This window comes from Sciurus carolinensis, chromosome 4 (genome assembly GCF_902686445.1).
Source record: "Sciurus carolinensis chromosome 4, mSciCar1.2, whole genome shotgun sequence".
Lineage (NCBI taxonomy): Eukaryota > Metazoa > Chordata > Mammalia > Rodentia > Sciuridae > Sciurus > Sciurus carolinensis.
Genome location: NC_062216.1, coordinates 54,823,988 through 54,845,864, shown reverse-complemented (window position 1 = coordinate 54,845,864; position 21,877 = coordinate 54,823,988). Strand labels below are relative to the sequence as shown.

General features: G+C 39.1%; 1 protein-coding gene across 2 annotated transcripts in view; it reads left to right on the top strand.

Annotated features, from left to right (window-relative positions):
- The first annotated feature begins 1,897 nt into the window (after positions 1 to 1,897).
- Positions 1,898 to 21,877, top strand: part of Ash2l (ASH2 like, histone lysine methyltransferase complex subunit) — a 31,197-nt gene continuing 11,217 nt past the window's right edge. The window contains exons 1-11 of one of the 2 annotated variants that reach the window (XM_047550578.1): positions 1,898 to 2,118; positions 2,963 to 3,029; positions 3,232 to 3,377; positions 8,144 to 8,232; positions 8,498 to 8,592; positions 14,190 to 14,285; positions 15,352 to 15,447; positions 16,376 to 16,451; positions 17,177 to 17,194; positions 19,276 to 19,369; positions 20,790 to 21,007. In XM_047550578.1, the coding sequence (XP_047406534.1) occupies positions 1,931 to 2,118; positions 2,963 to 3,029; positions 3,232 to 3,377; positions 8,144 to 8,232; positions 8,498 to 8,592; positions 14,190 to 14,285; positions 15,352 to 15,447; positions 16,376 to 16,451; positions 17,177 to 17,194; positions 19,276 to 19,369; positions 20,790 to 21,007 (1,183 nt within the window). In that variant the 5' untranslated portion in view covers positions 1,898 to 1,930. The remainder of the gene's footprint in view (positions 2,119 to 2,962; positions 3,030 to 3,231; positions 3,378 to 8,143; positions 8,233 to 8,497; positions 8,593 to 14,189; positions 14,286 to 15,351; positions 15,448 to 16,375; positions 16,452 to 17,176; positions 17,195 to 19,275; positions 19,370 to 20,789; positions 21,008 to 21,877) is intronic. The other variant, XM_047550579.1, reaches the window with a different exon arrangement.

Here is a 21,877-nt window from a genome sequence, read left to right as displayed (position 1 = left end):
TACTTGTTTGTCCTGCCGAATTCATTGTTTAGAACACAAAGGACCTGGATTGCAACTGGACACCATGCTGATAACACAAGAGGAGATGGACTCAGTTTACATAAGTCACATCAGGCAGCAGAATGTGGGTACAGTAGGGGGATAAATGGGCAAGAACTCAAGGCAGTCATCTTCCTTTGGGAATAACCTATTCTGGACACACTAAGAAGTCTTGGTAAAGATATTAAGACCTCTTTACTATCTCCAGTGGAGGCTACTGGCTGGGTCTGCCTTGGCACCTCCCCCATACTGGGGATTGAACCCAAGCACATTTACCACTCTACCACTGAGTTGCCTCCTCAGCCCAGACCAGCTTTTTTTTTTTTTTTTTTTTTTTGCGGTGCTGGGGATGAACCCAGGGTCTTATGCTTGCATCCGATGCAAGCACTCTACCAACTGAGCTATATCCCCAGCGCCCCCGCCCCCTTTTTTTTTTTTTGAGACAGGGTCTTGCTAAAATGCCCAGGCTGGCCTTGGACTTGCTACAGTTGCTATGCTCCTGCTTCAGTCTCTCCAGTAGATGGGATTACAGGTGTGTGCCACAGTGCTCAACAGGTCTTTCTCTGTAAAGTGAGAGGACAGTGTATCCTTTAGCAACTTTTTAGAAAATAGGATCGATCTAAACATTGATTTCCTGAAAACTTTCTGGCCCCAATATTCCTAGGTCTATAGCCTAGAAAACAGAATATCCTTCTGTTTGAACACTGACACAAAACGCTTCCAATCACAACAATAATTTCAACTACCAGCTACTGGCAATGACTTCTCAAATTCTTGAATCCCTATCTCCCTTTTTAGCTACACACCAAACTTTTCTAAACTTAAGACCTCTAGTACCCGACTCCTTGAGTCTGGACACTCTCGCTTAGGCTCTGCAATTAGTCTCTATATTCCTATCTCTAAAGGTCATCTGGAAACAAACTCAAAATGACAGACCACTGGAGAAGGCAGAATTGGGGACAGGCAGTTAATGTAGAAATAGGGGATTGGGTCAAATAGAGGAAATGGAGGCCAGGAACGCATTTGCCTCTGAAAGCTGGAGACTGCCCCACCCCAGGGACACTGGAATGTCCAGGATCTGCGGAGCCCACTGATTACCAAATTTACCTGCCCTTATCAAGGACTGCAGGGAAGGAGCTGCTAATTAATGCCCCCTGGGCCTTTGTCTGGCTGAATCACTTTGGCCCTCCCCCTACCCATTCACTCCTCACTTTATGCACCTCACCTGCAAAACTAGGCCTAGTCACATAGGCAGGAAGGAGAGCTAAAGGGGGAGAGAACTGGAGAACAAGAGACCTCAGCCTATAAAAGATGTAGGGCATGCTCACTTCTTGGGATTCTAGAACATCAGTCATGACCCCCCACTCCCCCTAGGGAGAAGTCTGTATTATTACTACTTTTAAATAAAATCTGCTTAATATGCTTGCCTTTGCTTGCTTCTCTAGTGTACAAACTTCAACATTAGCGGGAACAGAACTCATCACCGGTAAACAGCGGTATCACTAGGCAGAAAAACAGAATACACCAGGTACGGGGAGTAAGCGCTCATTCTCCCACATTTAATGGCGAGCAACGTTTACAATGTACAGCTAGCACCTCGTCTGCGTGGTGATTTCCAGTCTTAGTCACGCAGCGCTCATCCCTCAAATGCAGTAAATATTATTAGAAACCCAACTAACGAACCTCCTGGGCCTTCACCTGACGCTATCAGCTAAATCGCAGCGCCCGGCCCCGCCCGTATCTCCTTAAAGCGGGCAGGTCTGGAGCTCGCAGTCCTCAGGCGAGTGGTGGACCTACTAGCGGGCTTTACTACTTGAAGAGTGCAGAACCAGGCAGCAGCTCGCGCGATAAGGAGGAAGTATTCTCGCGAGAAGACTGGGAGGCGGCAGTGATGGCGGCGGCGGGAACCGGATCCGGCCCGGGAGCGGGTACCGGACCCGGCCCAGGAGCGGCAACAAATGCAACAACGGCAGAAGAAGGAGAAACGAAACCGGTGACAGCGGTAGCAGTCACTCCGGCCGGAGAGGGGACGTCTGCTGCTCCGGCGGCTGAGCCCAGTTCTGGAGAGGCTGAAAGCGGGTAAGACGTCCGGCGGCCTGAGGACACAAGAGTTATTCCCGGGCTCCCGGGAATTCTTCTCCCCGCGCTCTCAGAACCTCGGCCTTGAGGCCAACGGCTCGACTCTCCCTGCCCCCTCTGCGAGGGTAATCCCGCCCTCGCCTTGACGAGTCCTTTCTGAACTCTTTCAGGCCACGCCCCTTTGCTCACCTTTCCTGTTAGGTGAGAGCCAAGCACCTAGTCCTCTTTGGCTTCGTACCCGGTAGGAAGCTGATAGCTCTCTCTTCATGCGGGAGATCCTCAAATACTCCAGGAAAGAAATCACTTTGCAGTGCCAGACTGGAAAAAGTAACGGTCCTTTCGACAACCGAGCGGGAGAGCTGCATCTCTGTGAACCTCACCCAGACTTATGTGTAATTGGGTTGTCTGAGTAGGCTTCTCAGTATTCTAAGAACTTGACCACGTTCTTCCTAGTATCCTAATAGTTACTAGGCATACAGTCCAGATCCAGTTTAACAGGAAAAGCTATAGGAATGTGAAGTTCAGCTGCATTATTATTATTATTATTTATTTTTTATTATACCGGCGATCGAACCCAGGGTGCTTAACCACTGAGTCACATCTCCAGCCCTTTTTTTTATATTTTATTTAGAGACAGTCTCCCCGAGCTGCTTAGGGTCTCACTGAGTTGCTGAGGCTGGCTTAAACTCGCGATCCTCCTGCCTCAGCCTCGAGCTGCTGGAATTACAGGCGTGTTTCCCAGCCCCTGGCTCAGCCCAATTTTGATGATCATCTTTGGGACTTGGCATTATGAGGTTTGTTTCTCTTGAAAATTCTTTACTTGAGTGCGTTCATTATCTTACAGGGATGCAAACTTGGTTGATGTAAGTGGTGGTTTGGAGACAGAATCCTCTAATGGAAAAGATACACTAGTAAGTATTTCTGGTTGTTTGCAAGGCAAAATAAGTTTTGTTTTGTTTTTGTGGTACTGGGAATTGAACCCAGGGCTTTGTGCATACGACACAAGTACTGTACCACTGGGCTATGTCCACAGCCCATGTTTTTAAATTTTTAAGTGAACCAAAACTGCAATCAAACCAACTTAATTTGATTCTAATTGTTCTGTGGTCACAGGAAGGTGCTGGGGATACGTCAGAGGTGATGGATACTCAAGCAGGATCGGTGGATGAAGAGAATGGCCGACAGTTGGGAGAGGTGGAATTGCAGTGTGGGATATGTACAAAATGGTTCACAGCAGACACCTTTGGCATAGATACCTCGTGAGTACTTTTCTTACTCTTGTAAGAATTTCTGAAGTAAATCTCAGCATGTTTGGATGCTGAGATGGTTGGATGGTTTGTAGGCAAAATAAATGCATAGTATTTCCTGTCTCCTAACCCCTATATAGTGAATAGGTTGTTGAATAAGGAATTATTTTAATTCCCTTTGCATATCTTCTACTTACTGAGGGCATGCCAATGGATATTGTCTCTGATTTTAGGCTTACAACTTGATTGGTAAATAAAACTTTGCAGTTGGAAAGCAAATGTGAACCAGTATCATTTAAACCTTGTATTGAGTATTTTGGATTTGTTAATTTGGTGTATATGGTGGATAAAGTCCCTTGTTAAAAAAATCGAGGAACTGGGAATGTACCTAAGTGATAGAATACGCAGAGCCTTGGATAAATACCCAGCACCACACCAAAAAAGAAAAAAAAAATTGAGATGGTCAGTGCTTTTCATGTCTGAGCCACCTTTTTTGCTTCTAACTCACTCTTTTAAATATCATGTCTTCTCCCCTCAGCAAAACCTATTTCTGAACATATTTCTTTTATTAAAATCTTATTATGATTAAGAATGAAAGGCCTCTTATTTTGGGGATTTGGTCAACATCTAGCAGGTGAGCATTACTGACTCACTGTTGCTGGCTCTCAGTAAAGTTTTTTTATTTTGTATTTTGCTGCACTGGGGATTGAACTCAGGACCTCACACATGCCAGACAAGCATGCTAAGTCACTTTCCCAGCCATCAGTAAGATTTTTTTACAGCTCATGTTATGATAATAAATTTTAAATTTACTTAAATTTTAAATTTAAATTTCCATATCAAAATAAGTCCCCCTAAAATGGTGTGAAAAATACCATTATAATTTATTGTGTGCTTGACAGTTAAAAAGTTTAAATGAGCTTTAGAAATGCTAATGTATAATTAACATGTGACTGGTGACCTGGGATAGAGCATTTAAAAAAGAAAGAAAAATACTGAGAAATCAGGAAGAGTTGATCTTGGTTAAAAGATCACTAGGGGGGTCGGGGGTTTAGCTCAGTGGCAGAGCGCTTGCCTTGCACGTGCAAGGCCCTGAGTTCGGTCCTCGGCCCTGAAAAAAAAAGATCACCAGGGAAAACACCGGCTCAGCAAGCCTGGCTAGTTAGAAAGGCCTCAGAGCCTAGAAATGGAAATTTAATAGAGAGAACTAGGAGCAAGTCAAGAAAGAATCAAACCACTTTGTACCTTTGGGGAGACCACTTTGTACCTGAATTCGAGAAATTACACCTAAAGCCAATTACATGGGATGGATTATCTTTTATGACTGAGAGGATATAAGTTAACAGGATATGAAAAAGACTTCTCTGAAATCTGATTGTATTTGTTTTAAAATAACTATCTATCTTTAGTGTGAAGCTTTTTTTTGTGTGTGTGTGTGGTGCTGAGGATTGAACCCAGGGTCTAGTGCATGCAAGGCAGGCACTTGACCAACCCAGCTATATCCCCAGCCCTAGTGTGAAGCTTTTGCCTTCTATAAATTGAGTTATAATGCTTAACTGAAGTTCTAGGCCTGTAATCCCAGTGACTCAGGAGGCTAAGGCAGGAGGATCAGAAGTTTGAGGCCAGCTTGGGCAATTTAGTAAGAACCTTTCTCAAAAATTAAAAATAGCTGAGAACCTGGCTCAGTGGTAGAATACCTTGGGTTCCATCTTCAGTACTAAAAAAAAAAAAAAATTAATTTCTTGAATGGTGGCTGGTAAATAGCACATACTTGGAAACCTTCTTTTTCAGGGGAAACCCTAAGTTAGCTGAATTCAAGATAAACTTGACATTATGTTTCAACTTAAGCCATTTTTATTAAAGGTCTTTTTTGTTGTTGTTGTTCCTTCTACTTTGCAAGACTAAGCTTCTAGGGGCTCTGTATATAGCTATAGCACAGTGGTAGAGCACTTGCATAGCATACCTAAGACCTTGGGTTTAATTCCTAGCACTGCAGAAAAGAAAAATAAAAACAAACTAAGCTCTCCCATGCTTTTCCAACCATCCAGCACAATTACCACACACTTTCTTTCTTTAATGCATCTGTTTCTTCAGTTATCTCCTACATCTCTTGTCATATTCAGTCTTCCCCTCTCACTGTTATCTCCAACACCAACATCTCTACCCTATTCAGTCTTTCTCCTTCTACTGCCTTTAAACAGGCAGGTCTTCTGCCAGCAAGCTCACCTCTTAGGAAATTTATTTATTTGGTACTGGGGATTGAACCCAGGATCACTCAACCCCAGAGCCATATCCCCAGCCCTTTTTTATATTTTATTTAGAGACAGGGTCTTGCTAAATTGCTTAGGGCCTCTCTAAGTTGCTGAGATAGGCTTTGAACTCACAGTTCTGCCTTGGCTTCCTAAGCCACTGGGATTACAGGACGGCATTGCACCTGGCAGGAGATTTTTTTCTTTATGATAGAACCAGTTTTAATGGTTAGAACTACATTCACTTTCTTTTTCCTATTCATCTGATTGGTCACAAACTTTACAAATGTTTTATCTTCTTGCACACCTGCTTGTCCTTTCCATTGTTATTAACTTTACTTTCAGTCAGGCTTTTCTTTTTGCCTTCTGCTAGGACTACTACAAAAGTCTTTTATATCTTCACTTTTTCTAATCTCCCTTTCATATCCATCTTGTCACTAAATTTTTCACTTTAATCATGTCACTTCCCCTACAAGGCATTATCCACAGGAAAAAATCCAGCTTATCTTTTAAGCCTTATTTTTTTATTAGTGCATTTTAATTGTACATAATGATGGGATTTGTCGTTACATATTTGCACTTGCCCACAATATAGCAATATAATTTGACCAATATCACTCCCCAGTACTTCCTTCTCCCACCCCCTCTATTCTACTGATCTCCCATTTGATATTCATGAGATCTCCCTCTACCTCACCTTTCTTTTCCTTTTTCCTCTTGTTCTTCCACATATGAGAGAAAACATACCACCCTTGCCCTATTTTAGTTTGTTTTTCTTCTGTTTTTTTTCATGGTACCAGGGATTGAACCCAGGGGTGCTTAACCACTGAACCACATCCCCAGCTCTTTTTATATTTTATTTAGAGATGGTGTCTCACTAAGTTGCTTAGGACTTTGCTAAGTCGCTGAGGTTGACTTTAAACTCTAGATGCTCCTGCCTCAACCTCTGGAGCGACTGGGCTTATATGTGTGCACCACCACATCTGGCAAGTTTGACTTATTTACTTAACATAATGTTCTCAAATTCTATTTTTCTGCAAATGATGTTGTTTCTTTTTTATTTTTAATATTTTGGATACTAGAAATTGAACCCAGGGGCACTTGGCCACTGAGACACATCCCCAGCACTTATTAATTTTTTTATTTTGAGACAAGACTCTCACCAAGCTGCTGAAGCTGGCTTTGAACTTGCAATCCTCCTGCCTCAGCCTCCAGAGCTGTTGGGATTACAGGCGTGCACCAACCATACCCAGCAATTTAATTTTTCCTTATCACTGAATAAAGCTCCATTGTGTATATATACATTTTATCCATTCATTCATTGATGGACACCTAGGCTGATTCCAGAGTTTTGTTTTTGAGAATTGCTCAAGTCTTTTTTTTTTTTTTATCTTATCCTAGATAACATCCTATCTTCTTTCTTTTTTTTTTTTTTTGGTGGTGCTGGGGCTCGAACCCAGGGACTTGTGCTTGCAATGCAAGCACTCTACCTACTGAGCTATCTCCCCAGCCCTGATACATCCAATCTTAAGCAGACTTGTTTATACCGGTTTGCCCCTTGCCCCTAACTTGAATTTCTGTAGTTCACCTGACCAAAAACCACTCATCTTTTCAAATTCAGTTCATAACTTGGCCTTGACAAATTTTCCTAATTCCTAAACCTGAGGGTACTACTTGGGTCCTTTAAACTCTTATGGAGTATATTATCACTTACAGAATTCATCTGGTAGTAAAGCAAAAGTTTTATGACTATGTTGTCTCCCTGAATAATTAGTCTTTTCATAATTATGTCTGCCCTTTCCAGTGAAGTTATTGATCTCAATAATTGTCATTTGCAGCTGGCCTGGTAAACTCTTTTTTATTTTTCTTTAAATTTTTTCTTTCAGTTGTGTAGATGGACAGCATGTCTTTGTTTTATATATTTTTATATGATGCTAGGAATTGAACCCAGTGCCTCACACATGCTAGGCAAGCACTCTGCCACTGAGCTGTAGCCCCAGCCCCCCTGGTAAACTCTTTAGGTGCTCAAAAAAGATAACTAACATGGACAAGGTGTCAGTGAGAACTTTCAGGTGCTGCATTGTCCACTGTGGTAGATAATGTCTTATTTATTTTTCTGTGACAGAAGAATTCTGATATTTGTAGAAAATACATTCCTCATTTCTTTGTTGATTATCACTTTGCATGGTTTTGTTGTTTGTTTGTTTGCTGTAACTGGGGATTGAACCTAGGGGCACTTTATCACTGATATGCATCCCTAGTCCTTTTTCTGGTTTTTAAATTTTGTGACAGGATCTTGCTAAGTTGCTAAGGCTGGCCTTGAACTTGTGATCCTTCTGCCTCAGCCTTCCAAGTTCTGGGATTACAATTGTATACCACTTTACCTGGCCATTTTACATTTTAAGAACACATTAATATTAATATTTTTATATAACTGCACCAAGAAGAAAGGATTCATTTTGATTTATGTCTCATAAAGAAATGTGTGTTCAGAAATTCACTGATTTGTATAATTTGACTCATCCACAGATCCTGTCTACCTTTCATGACCAACTATAGTTTCCATTGCAACGTGTGCCATCATAGTGGGAATACTTATTTCCTCCGGAAGCAAGCAAGTAAGAACAACTCTGGAGTATTTCAAAATGATTGTTCACTGTAAAAGAAAAGGGAGCTGGGCTTAGCAGACTCACAAGACCTTTACATCATAGCTGGTAGAATCAAGCTGGGGTGTAGGTCTGAATAATTGCTCTCACCCATTTCCAATCAAATAACTCTGCTTTTGAAAGCTGCTCTAACTAATTGTTATTCTGTGGACCATCTTGTTGAGTATTCTTGGTGACAGAAATGTAATTTTATAGATAACTCTTTGTTTTTTTATAGATTTAAAGGAAATGTGCCTTAGTGCTTTGGCCAACCTAACATGGCAGTCTCGAACACAGGATGAACATCCAAAAACCATGTTCTCCAAAGATAAGGTAGAAATGGATTAACATAATTGCAATTATGCCAGAGACTCAGGTGGAACTTCTCACACTCTTTAACAATAAGTACTTTCTCCCCAGTTTTTAGGACTATAAATTCAGTTGTTACCTTGTTTTTATTTTATATCATTTACTGATTTCCTAGTGTGTGCCACTTGACTTGGCTGTTAGTATTGTGAATACTTAAATAGTTTTGTTTGCCTTACAAAAGCAAACAACTGTCTATCCCATAATAATCAGGCCTAGGGTAAACCTTGTCAGCCTAATTTGACCTTTTGGGTTTTGTTTTTGTTTTTGTTTTTGTATTGTTTGTTTTAGTTTTTGGTACTGGAGATTGACCACTTAGGCACATCTCCAGCCCTTTTTATTTTTTCCTTTGAGACAGGTCCTTGCTAAATTACTTAGGGCCTCACTAAATTGCTGAGGCTGGTCTTAAATTTGCAATCCTCCTGCCTCAGCCTCCTGAGTTGCCGGGATTACAGATGTGTGCCACCATGCCAGACTGGTCATTTTTTATAGATGCCTATCACAGATTTTTTTCAAGGGGAAAAAGGAGTCACTTTCGTTTTATCATCAAAAAGAATTATCCTTTATTATTAAACTGAAAAACCACAGGACTAAAGTCAGGACTCAAAACTAAGTGATTCGGGCTGGGGAGATAGCTCAGTTGGTAGAGTGCTTGCTTAGCAAGCACAAGGCCCTGGGTTCAATCCCCAGCACGGCAAAAAAAAAAAAAAAAAAAAAAAACTAAGTGATTTAGCCCACCCATAAGTTATTCCTACTGTGATTTGTAGGAATAAATAAATTTTAAAAATGGTAGTTTACATTATGACCTAGTGTACATTCATACTAATCCATTTTCATTTGAAATTGAAACAGTCATTTCACAACAAAGTAACCCTCTGATCTTTTCCCTTTACATGCCAATGTTTTCTTTTTCAGTCAGTGCTAGCTTTTTTTTTTTTTTTTTTTTTTTGCGGTGCTGGGGATCGAACCCAGGGCCTTATGCTTGCAAGGCAAGCACTCCAACAATGAGCTATATCCCCAGCCCTAGCTTTCTTTTTTTTAAAGCACTCTTTTTAAACTATTTATTTATTTTTAATGTGGTGCTGCGGTTCGAACCCAGTGCCTCACACATGCTAGGCAGGCGCTCTACAACTGAGCCACAACCCTGGCCCCCTAGTCAGTGCTAGTTTTGATCTACAAAATTGATATTATAATCTACAAAGTAACCTACAAAGTGATTATGACGTATGGTTTGAGAAACACTTGTGTAGGGTATGTTGTGAGATCCATATTCTCTGGATCAGATTGGCAAGGGCCTTGTCTACTAAATAGAAGGCAGTGCTTAATCTTATAAGTAGCAGAGAGTTCTGCCCCTTTTTTTCTTTTTCTTTTTCTTTTTTTCCCTATGCTACAAAAACTTTAGGGACTGAGGGTATAGTTTAATGGTAAAGCACTTGCCTAGCATGTGCAAGGCCCTGGATTCCATCCCCAACACCACATACACACAAACACACACAAAAGCAAAACAAACAAAAGTGCTTTAAATAGGGGAGTGTTGTGATTCCATTTGTTGGTTTCCCCCCCTTTAAGTTTTCTTTTCTCCCAAATTATTATTTTGAAAAATTTCAAACCTATAAAAATTTTAGTACAATGACCATCCATTTATTCTTTCCCTAGATTGGCCTTTGTTAATATTTTGCTGCAATGCTTTTTCTCTCCATATCTATATTTCTCCCCTAATCTATATGAGATAAAATTATAGATATTAAGCTTAACCCAATAGTCTGTTGTAAAAGTACAATATAGTGATCATAGTAAAAAAAAAATTAATGTTGATGATGCAGTAATACTATTTAATCTTATTCATATTTCTCAGCATTATTATTATTATTATTTTTTGCAGTGCTAGGGATCGAACCCAGGGCCTTGTGCTTGCAACGCAAGCACTCTACCAATTGAGCTATCCCCCCAGCCCTCTCAGCATTATTGTTTTGGCTTTTTTTTTTTCTTTTTTTGGTGGTGCTGGGGAATGAACCCATGGTGGTCTTGTGCATGCAAGGCAAGCACTCTACCAACTGAGCTATTTCCCCAACCCCAATTGTTTTCTTTTCTTTTTTTTTTTTAAATTTTTCTTTTTTAGTTGTCAATGGACCTTTATTTATTTATATGTGGTGCTGAGGTTCAAACCCAGTACCTCACACATGCCAGGCAAATGCTCTACCACTGAACCACAACCCCAGCCCCTGTTGTTTTCTTAATATCCCTTTTCATTTCCTCTCTCCAAGATCCATTCAGGCTCCCACCTTCTATTTTGTTGTAATTATTTTTGGTTTTAATCTAAGAATATATCTTTTACCAGTTTATTTTACTTTTTTTTTTTTTTTTTTTTTTTTTTTGCGGTACTGGGGATCGAACTCAGGGCTTTGTGCTTGCAAGGCAAGCACTCTACCAGCTGAGCTATCTCCCCAGCCCGTTTATTTTACTTTTGACAGCCAGTGGGGAGGTGCCTTCTCTGATATTTAAAATTTTGAAGCATCTACATAATAGTTTGGTATGATATTACTCAGTCTACATTTATCTGATTATCTCCTCATGGTTGGGTCAGGTTAAACATTTTTGGCCAGAATGATACAGAAGTAATTTTTTTTAGTATTTCACATCAGGAGGTATAAGATACTGGTTTTTTTTTTTTTTTAATTAGTGATCCTAAATTTCATTACTTGGTAGAGGAGTCATATCTCTCAGATTTCTCCATTATAAAAAAGAATTTCTTTGTATTTGTAATTATTAAGTAATCTGGGGGTAATACACTGCAATTGTGTGAATGCCTCTACATTATTGTTGCTTAATATCCTTCATAGTTTCTCTATCCAGGATCCAGTTAAGATTACATCTTATTTTAGTTGTAATGACATTTGTCTTTTATCTAAAACAGGTCCTTTACCTGTTTATTTTACTTTTGATAAGCAGTAGGGAGTTTCTGCTTTAACATTTAAAAGTTTGAAGCATCTAGACAATTGTTTGTGGTGATGCTCATGTAAACAAACCTACTGTGTTGCATAGAAATACAGCACTTACAGTACATAATACTTGATAATAAATCACTGTTACTGACAGGTATTTACTCTAGTTTTTATCATAATTTAATTTAATTCATTAATTTATTGTGGTACTAGGGATTGAACCCAGGGGTGCTCTACCCATGAGCTACATCCTCAACCCTTTTTATTTTGAGATAGATTTTGCTACATTGCCAAATCTGTTCTTAAACCTGCAATCCTTTTTCCTCAGCCTTCCAAGTAGCTGAGATTATAGCTACCAGGCCCAGTTTATATCATTATCGTAGAATGTACCCCTACTTTGGGATGGGGATGTAGCTTAGTGCTAGGGTGCTTGCCTAGCATGCACAAAGCCCTGGGTTTAATCCCTAGTACTACCCGCCCCCAAATAAAGTATTCTATAAAACAGTGTGTTGTGTTAAACTGACAGCAGCCTCATACTTCTGATGCCTACCCAGTCTCTTAATTGCATCATTTTCTCTTTTGCTTGATTTAGTCTTATGCTGTTTTGTTCATCATGGCCTTACCAACAATAATACAGGACTGCATTGTAGTCTGTTATTAGATTTCTTATACATTATCTCAGATGTGATCAATATAACCTTATCACACTGACTCTTGAAACTTTTTGACATATCCCCCATCAGGTTTCTTTCTTCCTCCCTCCCTCCCTTCCTTCCTTCTTTCCTTCCTTCCTTCCTTCCAGGGATTGAACACTTAACCCAAGGACACTTAATCATTGTGCCACAGCCCCAGACCTTTTTTTATTTATTTTTGTGACAGGGTCTCACTAAATTGCTGAGGGTGGCTTTGAACTTGCAATCTTCCTGCCTCAACCTCCCAAGCCTCTGGGATTATAGGTGTGCACCACCATACCTGACCCCATCAATTTTTGAACTATTTACTTTCTGGAGCAACAGTATATTTCAGGCTTCCCTTGGACTTTCCCTGATTCAACCTTTGAGTAAAGGTTTGTTTTCATGGTGTTAACTAGTAGTGTGAGACTTTGAAAGATACTCTAAAATGGGGGAAATTTGATAGCAGAAGATTAAAGTCACATATTGTTTTGGTCACATATGCAAGATCACACTTGGCAACTAAGAAAGTCAGATCTAGAGCTGGATGTAGTTGCATGCCTGTAACCCAGTGACTCAGGAGGCTAAGGCAAGAGGATTACAAGTTCAGGCCACTCTTGGAAACTTAGCAAGATCCTAAGCAATTTGGTGAGACCCTGTCTCAAAATAAAAAATAAAAAGGACTGGAGTGGGCTGGAGTTGTAGCTCAGTGGTAGAGCGCTTGCCTAGCTCATGTGAGGCACTGAATTCAACCCTCAGCACCACATCAAAGTATAGTGTTCTTTCCATATACAACTAAAAAAATATTTTTACAAAAAGGGGGAGTAGCTGGGGGGTGTGGTTCTGTGGTATAGTGCTCCTGGGTTCGATTCCCAGCACCAAAGGAAAAAAATAAAAGTGAGGACTAGGGATGTAGTATAGTGGTGTATCATCCCTGCGTTCAATCCTCAGTACCACAAAGATTAAGAAAGTCATATCTTTCTGCTATACTTTTACTGGGGATAGAAAGGAGGGAGGCCTGATTGGTGTGAATTTTCTGATATTTTAAATTTTATTTGGTGACTTTAAATGTGAAGATTGTGAAAGAAGAGTCAAGGATATCTTTAAGGTGTTGTTTTTTGTTTTTTTTTTTTGTTTGTTTGTTTGTTTGTTTGTTTTTGTTTTTTTTTTTTTTGGGCAGTGCTGGGGTTCAAACCCAGGGCCCTGTGCTTGCAAGGCAAGCACTTTACCAACTGAGCTATCTCCCCAGCCCAGGGTGTTGAAGTTTGCTTCTTGGTGATCTGTGATAGGTATTAAAAGCAAAGATAGAATCTTTAGCATATTTGTGAGGTAAAATACAGAGTTGCATTTTAGTTACAAGAAGTTTTGAGATGTCTAGAAGATGTCTCAAGTAAGCAAAAGAAATAGAAACTCAGGCTTGGCGGGGTGGTGCTCACCTTTAATCCCAGCGACTGAGGAGACTGAGATAGAAGAATTGCAAGTTTAAAGCCAACCTCAGCAGTTTAGTGAGGATCTGAGCAATTTGAGGAGACCCTGTCTCAAAATAAAGTATAAAAAGGGCTGGGTATGTGGTTATGTGGTTAAGCCCCCCCCACCCCCCCCCCACCCCCCGGGTTCAAGCCCCAGTACCCCCCACACACACACACAAAAAAAGGAACTCAAGAGACAACAATCTGGGAACCATCTTCCAATTGACAACCAAGGGAATATGACAGAATTTTTCCAACTGGATTGTAAGCCCTAACAGCTAAGATTTGTGTGTACTTTATGAAATTTTATATTCTGTACCTGTTTGCAAGCAATTAAATATTTGTTCACTGATTAAAAGGCTAAACATGAATTTTTCTTTTGATTCTAACAAGGTCTTTTTGAAAATGCTATTTTCTGTTTTTGTGAGCATAACTTTGAAAGCAACTATAAAAGTCTTAATACGTTTTATTTTAAAAATTAGGATATTATACCATTTATTGATAAATATTGGGAGTGCATGACAACCAGACAGAGACCTGGGAAAATGACTTGGCCAAATAACATTGTCAAAACTATGGTAAGTAAACTAAAATTGATTAGACTTGACATTTTAAAAAAAACTTTTTAACAAATTATATTTAGTTTCACTGTGAAATAATGTGATTATTCAGCAAATGCAAGCAATTTTATATTAAATTTTTGAAAGTATGAGGTACAGGTAATTATAAATTTTAGTAGTTTTTCCATGTAAACTTTGTGAGTTGCCTATTTTGTTTTAAGTGAACATCATTCACACTGGTAATGGTTTCATACACTGAGAACTTTGTCCACTGTACTTTTATAAGTATAATTCTTTTTAAACATTTTCTCAGTTGTCAGTGGGTGTTTGTTTACTTATTTATATGCGGTGCTGAGAATTGAACCCAGTGCCCCACACATGCTAGGCAAGTGCTCTACCACTGAGCCACAACCCCAGCCCTTGTAAGTATAATTTTATATTGAATTCAGAGATCATTTTTTTCTTTGATTTTTAAAACAAAACAAAAAACCTTGTCCTAAACATTGTTGTCCTTAGAATTAAAGAGAATTCCTGGGGAGAAATCAGTTTCAAACTGTTGATAGTGCTCATCCCTGTGAAATAGAAGAACTGGTGATGCTGAGGGAACATTGACTCTCTTTTTAAATTTTTTTAATATATATATTTTTTAGTTTAGATGGACACAATATCTTTATTTTATTTATTTATTTTTATGTGGTGCTGAGGATCGAACCCAGTGCCTCACATGTTTTAGGCAAGTGCTCTACCACTGAGCTACAACCCCAGCATGAAGACTAACTTTCTTTAAATTTCCCATTTGATTGAATTTTTTTTTTATTTTTATTTATTTATTTTTTTTTGCGGTGCTGAGGGTTGAACCCAAGGCCCTGTGCTTGCCAGGCAGGCACTCTGCCAGCTGAGCTATATCCCCAGCCCTTGATTGAATTTTTTGATGGTCATGTATTTTCTGATGAGATGGAAAAACAATACTTTTTTGGAAATTACAACTATAAAATTTCTTTTGGAGCTTGTGATAGATTTATCATTTCCATACTTCTAAGTATAAAGTTTCCATTAATAATACTACTGTCCTATTTCCTTTTAGAGTAAAGAAAGAGATGTATTCTTGGTGAAGGAACACCCTGATCCAGGGAGTAAAGACCCAGAAGAAGATTACCCCAAATTTGGACTTTTGGATCAGGTACATTAATACGGTTCTTATTCTCTTTAATTTTAAGCCACATAGGGGTAGGGAATCAGATTTTGTTTATATTTATTTATTTACCACACAACACATCGCCAGTATTGCTTGCCTTATAAGCACGAGGCCCTGGGTTCCATCCCCTGTACCACCAAACAAACAAACAAAAAATTTGTACTGTTTATTTAGCATAGCAGTAAAAAGAATTTTAACTCATTGTTCAATGGCAGAGATCACACATGGCAACTAAGTCAGTCAGATCTTTCAACTGTACTTTGAAGTGTTTGACTTGCCTTTTGCTTTTCTTTGAAGTGGAGTTTTGCTACGTAACCCAGACTGACCTGGCACTCCTGGGCTCAAGTAATCCTCCTACCTCAGTTTCTTGAGTAGCTGTGACTAAACACTTATTTGCTATCTTTGAAAATTTGAGATTTCACATAAATTCAGGTTTATGTCTCATAAAATGAGATCTGACTATACTGGGCCTGTTTTTGATCTGAGTCAGTGGTTCTGAGGCCTTCCAATTTGCTGTGCACCCTCTACCACCCCTACCCCTATTGATTGGTTAATTGCCCTTTATCACCATTCCTTTTTGGAGGTGGAACTGGGGATTGAACCCAAGATTACTGTACTACTGAACTATTACTGAGTGCTTTTCTACTGAGCTATATTTCCAGTCCTTTTTTATTTTTAATTTTGTGATAGGATCTTACTTAAATTGCTGAGGCTGGCCTCAAACCTGGTAATCCTCCTCCCTCAGCCTCCCAAGTTGCTGGAATTACAGGCATGTGTGCCCCCATGCCTGGCCCCTCCTTTTTCTTTTATTCTCTTTTTGTGGTTCTAGAATTTGAACCCAGAGTCTTGCATATACTAGGTATATACTACTGAATGTAGCATCCTTTTTTTACTTAGATATTTTTCCTTCCAGGATCTTAGTAACATTGGTCCTGCTTATGACAACCAAAAACAAAGTAGTGCTGTGTCTACCAGTGGGAATCTAAATGGTAAGTGTTTAAATGTTTCATTGTTGAAATATTTTTAGACTGTTGAATCTACATGTGTCTAGAATTGGGCATTCTTTGGGTTGTCTCTTAACCCAGGTATTTACTAAGACCCTTTAAAGTATAAAACTAAGTTTTTAGGAGCTAGACAAGAATTTTGCAAATGGTAATAGAGAACTTTTTTCACTTTACCACACAGTTTGGTATTAAGTGAAACAGATTTAGTTTACAACAAAGTATAGTTTTAAGGTCAGATTTACTATGTTTCTAGTAGACTCCCATCTGTATCTTCATAACTAACAATTTAGAAGGATTCAGTTGCTATCCACTCTTTTTCCATAATTTTGCTATTACTTAACAAGCTTTCTGTGTCAATCTTCTAATTTTTCTTGGCTGAAACATCAACATGTTCATATGTCAACATTCCTGTATGGATCACCTGCTTCAGCATGGTGTTTTTATTTGGTAACCCATTTAATGGGGGAATGCTGTTTATTACTAATGGTAACTAATGAGAATTAGGGTGACTGGAAGGTAGCTAGCCTATTCCTCTGACACATGGTGTCATAACTTGTCTTTTGGAATGAGAAATCTTAAATATTTAGTCTTTTCTGTAGTTAATAGATGGGTTAGAAATAGCTAGGTGTATTGTTTATCTTTTTACACCATGTTTTCCTGTTTAATTGTTAAAATTTGACAAATACATGGTGCCACTTCTGTTCTTACAGGTGGAGCTACTTTTGGAGGTGAATTCCTCCTCTGTCTTCTTTCAGCCTCTCAGACTTAAGTATTTTGTGGTTTGGAAAATGCTTTTTGCTGAGTTGTGGTAGAAGCTAAAACTAAATAATTTTAAAGCATTGTGAAAGTGGTGGCAATAGCACTTTAATATGAAACTGTAGTTCCAGTTTAATGTTAGTAATTAAAAGCTTCTATGTTGTCATATTCTGCCTAACATGGCCAGCAGTTCCCTTGGTATTGCATGTTTTGTTCAGAATACATCAAAAACTTCTATCTTACGATAATTAAAATGGGCTGGGCAGTAGTGGCGTATGCCTGTAATCCCAGCAACTTGGGAGGCTGAGGCAGCAGGATCAGGAGTTCAAAGCCAGCCTCAGCAAAAGCAAGGCCCTAAGCAACTCAATGAGAGCCTGTCTCTAAATAAAATACAAAGTAGGGCTGGGAAATGTTGCTCAGTGGTAGAGTAACCCTGGGTTCAATCCCCAGGTCCCCCCCTCCCCCCGCAAAAAAAATCATAATAGACCCTGTCTCAAAATGAAATTTAAAGAAAATGGACGGGGGATGTAGCTTAGTGGTAGAGTATTTGCCTAGCATACATGAGGCCCTGGGTTCAATCCCCAATACTAGGGGGAGGGGAAAAAAAACCTTAATGGTTTTGGGTTTTTTTTAATGGTGAATGGACCTTTGTTTATTTGTTTGTTTGTTTACATACAGTGCTGGGAATCAAACCTGGTGCCTCACACATGCTAGGCAAGTGCTCTGTCACTGAGCTACAACCCCAGCCCTTTAATGGTTTTTTGATTGATGATAATGACATTGTAACAGTTTAACATTAAAACTTTTATGAGAAATAGGAAAAACATCTACTTTGTTCATAAAAGGAAATTCGCATTAAGTCTGGTCCTGTGTATGTAGAATATGACCTACCCTCAATGTCTTGATTCTTTTTATTACAGCAGAACTGCTGATAATTTCCAAGCTTGCCCCAAATTTACATATAGTACTCTATGCAGTTGTTTACATAAAGGTGTTTTCCTGCAGTTGAAGGACATTTTCTGCAAGAGAGAACAAAGTAATTGAGAGGAATAATAGAGCTGGACAAAATCTCAAAGTACCTGTTTCAGAAATACACAAGGTAATATTCCTTGTGCCCTAGTATATAGATGAATTTTTTGTTTAAAAATATATAAATTATCAGTACTGGGGGTGTGGCCCAGTGATAGAACACTCATTGGGTTCACAGTTTTTAATCTCCAATACCACACACACACACACACACACACACACACACAAACTTGCACATATATATATATATATATATATATATATTTATGTATGAGTAAATTAAATTTTCTGTTGATATTATTTGCCCTTAATTTCACAAACCAGAGTAGTCTAATCTGAATTTTACCTATTCACTGGTATAATCTAAAACATATTGACAAATGAGTACATAACTAAAAATTGCCTACTGAATTTAAAGCCTCCTTTCTTGAGTCATGCGCAATCACAATGATGTCTAGCAGAACTGGAGAGAAACACCTTTTTAGTACTTCTGTTTCTGTTTTCCATGTTTAATGTACTTTTGTCTTGTTGGATATTCAAGTTAAGCGCTTTAGCAGATATTGTGCCTTTATTATGTTTATGAAATATATTGTGCAGTTCTAGCAAATGAACATTGACCTAAAGTGAAGATATTTTTATTATGGATATTTATATTGATTTGGGTGGATAATAAACCATATCCATGCAATTGTTTTCATTCTTTTTAGCCATGGGTGCTTGAAATTTGAATGAGTACAAATGCATTTGTGTCACATCCTCAAAGTATACTAGTGTTTACAGTTTATTAAGAAAGAAAGGTTGAAGATGTAACACATATCATTAGTGCATTTTTTATTGACAGAACCCAGTGTTCTAGACTGTGAGACACCTCAGCAGATTCTTTCAGGAGAGTGAAAGCCAATATGCTTTCAGGAAGGAAATCCTCCTGTGGTGTTTCACAAATGCACACTGGGTGTGTCAGTTCCTGTCCACATGGTACTTCCATTGCAGCTCTGTTTGAAGTGATCTTGCCTTCTATTCAAAGGGGGAATCGCAGCAGGAAGCAGTGGAAAAGGAAGAGGAGCTAAGCGCAAACAGCAGGATGGAGGGACTACAGGGACCACCAAGAAGGCCCGGAGGTGGGGAGAACACTGCCCTACCCATCACTTTTTGAGTATTTGGTGCTGGCAGAGTCCATCATAGGGAGCCATATTTTTCCATTGTTCAAGTGTCTGAGGCTAAAAAACTTGTCCTCCCCCACTCTTTTTCTTAAGCGTTGATCACTTTGAAAGGTTAAATAACCCCAAACTAGGTATTCTGTTTTATGAACTTGTTAGAAAGGAAGGAAGCCCAGACAGCATCTTCTGGTGATAAGCTTGGGGAGTTGCATTGCATTATGGCTTCTGGAAGTGGGGAGCCATCCTTATCTAGCAGAATCAGATTTGGTTGAGCCATGGGGCACTGAGGCCTGACTCCCAGTAAGTGGCAGCCATGCAGGACTGTCCCAGATCACCAGGGAGTATGTGGCTCTGTGTGGGAGTGGTTCACCATCTGGTTATATGATAGTTTTCCCTGGGCAAATGACTCCCCTAACTCCACCCCATTCTATTCATCACAGAAGAAGCCCCTCCCAGTCTTGGCCCCCTTTACCTGTGTGACTATAAATAAAGGAGTGGTGGACTACTCCATCTTGTTAGAGGCCATCTGGTATGGTCCAATCTGTCACACTCCCTCTCATTTGAAAAGAGTATTGGCTCTTGTGTGTTTATTGATTAAATAAGTTTTTGGGTAATTGATTGATTTATAGCCAACATTGTCCCCCAGCAGTTAACCCTTTTCTCACTCACATGGGACATGGCCAAAACCCCCTCCATCTTGAGAAAGCTTAGATAGAGGAGAGGGAGTAAAACCAACTAAATGTTAACTCCTTAACTTTCTGCGCCTCTCCTCCCATGTCTTTTCCCTTCCCTTTATCTAACACTGAAGCAGTGAAATCCAGATCACTTGTTATGTAGACTGACAACAGATAATTAGTGCTCATAGTGCTAGATTCTGTTCATTAGGTTGTAATAATAAACCGAAGGAAATCTAAATCACCTAAATCACCGCCCCCTTCTCCCCTAATAATATGTACTGACCAGATTTTGTAAACAACAAATAGTTTATGCTTAAGAACCATCAGGAGTGGTCAATCCTTGGCAAATCATTTGCCATTCTCTATAGACTATAAGTAATGTGACCAAAACCACTTTGCAAAATAAAGTTAATCTATTTAATTTCCCTGGTTTGCCTCCAGAGGGCAGGATGGTCTGAGTTATGAAAAAAATTCATTTTGATGCATGTGTTCCAGCTGAAATCTAAAAAATCAGAGGCTTTTATTACTGAATAGAGCGCAGTTGAACTACAGCAGGTTTTACATTCTTTTTTTCTTTTTCTTTTTTGAGACAGTGTATAACTGTTGCCCAAGCTGGTGTGGAACTTTCAATCCTCGTACCTCAGCCTCATAAGTACCTGAGATTATAGGCATGTGACACCACATTTTATTTGTCCTTTCTGCAGTGACCCTTTGTTTTCTGCTCAGCGTCTTCCCCCTCATGGCTACCCTTTGGAACACCCCTTCAACAAAGATGGCTATCGGTATATTCTAGCTGAGCCTGATCCCCATGCTCCTGACCCTGAGAAACTTGAACTTGACTGCTGGGCAGGAAAACCTATTCCTGGAGATCTGTATAGAGCCTGCTTGTATGAACGAGTTTTGTTAGCCCTACATGATCGAGGTATGTAAGATATTAATGATCATATAGATTCAGGGCTGCTTTGAACTGATGTCATCAGCTTTGTCCAGTCTAGGATTAAATACACATCTCACTGTTAACTGAACTCAGTCGAATGTACAGGAAATAATTTCCATCTGTCTTTTTTTTTTTTTTTTTTTTTTAATTCTAGCCTTTTTTATACATCTTTTTTTTTTTTCAATTATTTTTAACTAATTTGAAACTTGAAAGTTGCAAAAAATGATAGAGAATTTCTCTCTCAAGTGTCTCCTAATGGTAACATACAGCCATCTCACAGTTAATCAAAACAGGAAATTAACATTGGTAAATACTACAGGTAGGTCTTCCCTAATCTGAGAACCCACAATGCTCTGAAATCTGGAACATTTTGATTGCCGGCATGACACTCAAAAAGTTTTGGATTTCAGATTTAGGAGTTTTGTATTAGGGATGCTTAACCAGATAAAGTCCATGCAAATATTCCAAAATCTGAAACACTTCTGGTCCCAGACATTTTAGATAATAAGGGACACTCAACTTGGTTTCACCAAATTAAAGACCTTAATTAAACTTCACCAATTTTCCACTAACATTTTTTACTTTTCATGACCATCATAATTTTTATTGGCATTCCATCAAGTGTTCCTCAATGATGGATTGTCTGATGTTTTCTCATGATTAGACTGAGATTATGCGGTTTGGGGAAGAATACCAGAAATTATTGCTATTCATTGCATTATCACATGGGATTCATGATGCTGATATGTCTTCTTATTGATTATATTGACCATGATGATTTACTTAAGATAGTTTTCACTACCTTCTCCACTGTAAACTTACTGACTTTCCTCTAATCATTAATAAATACCTTGG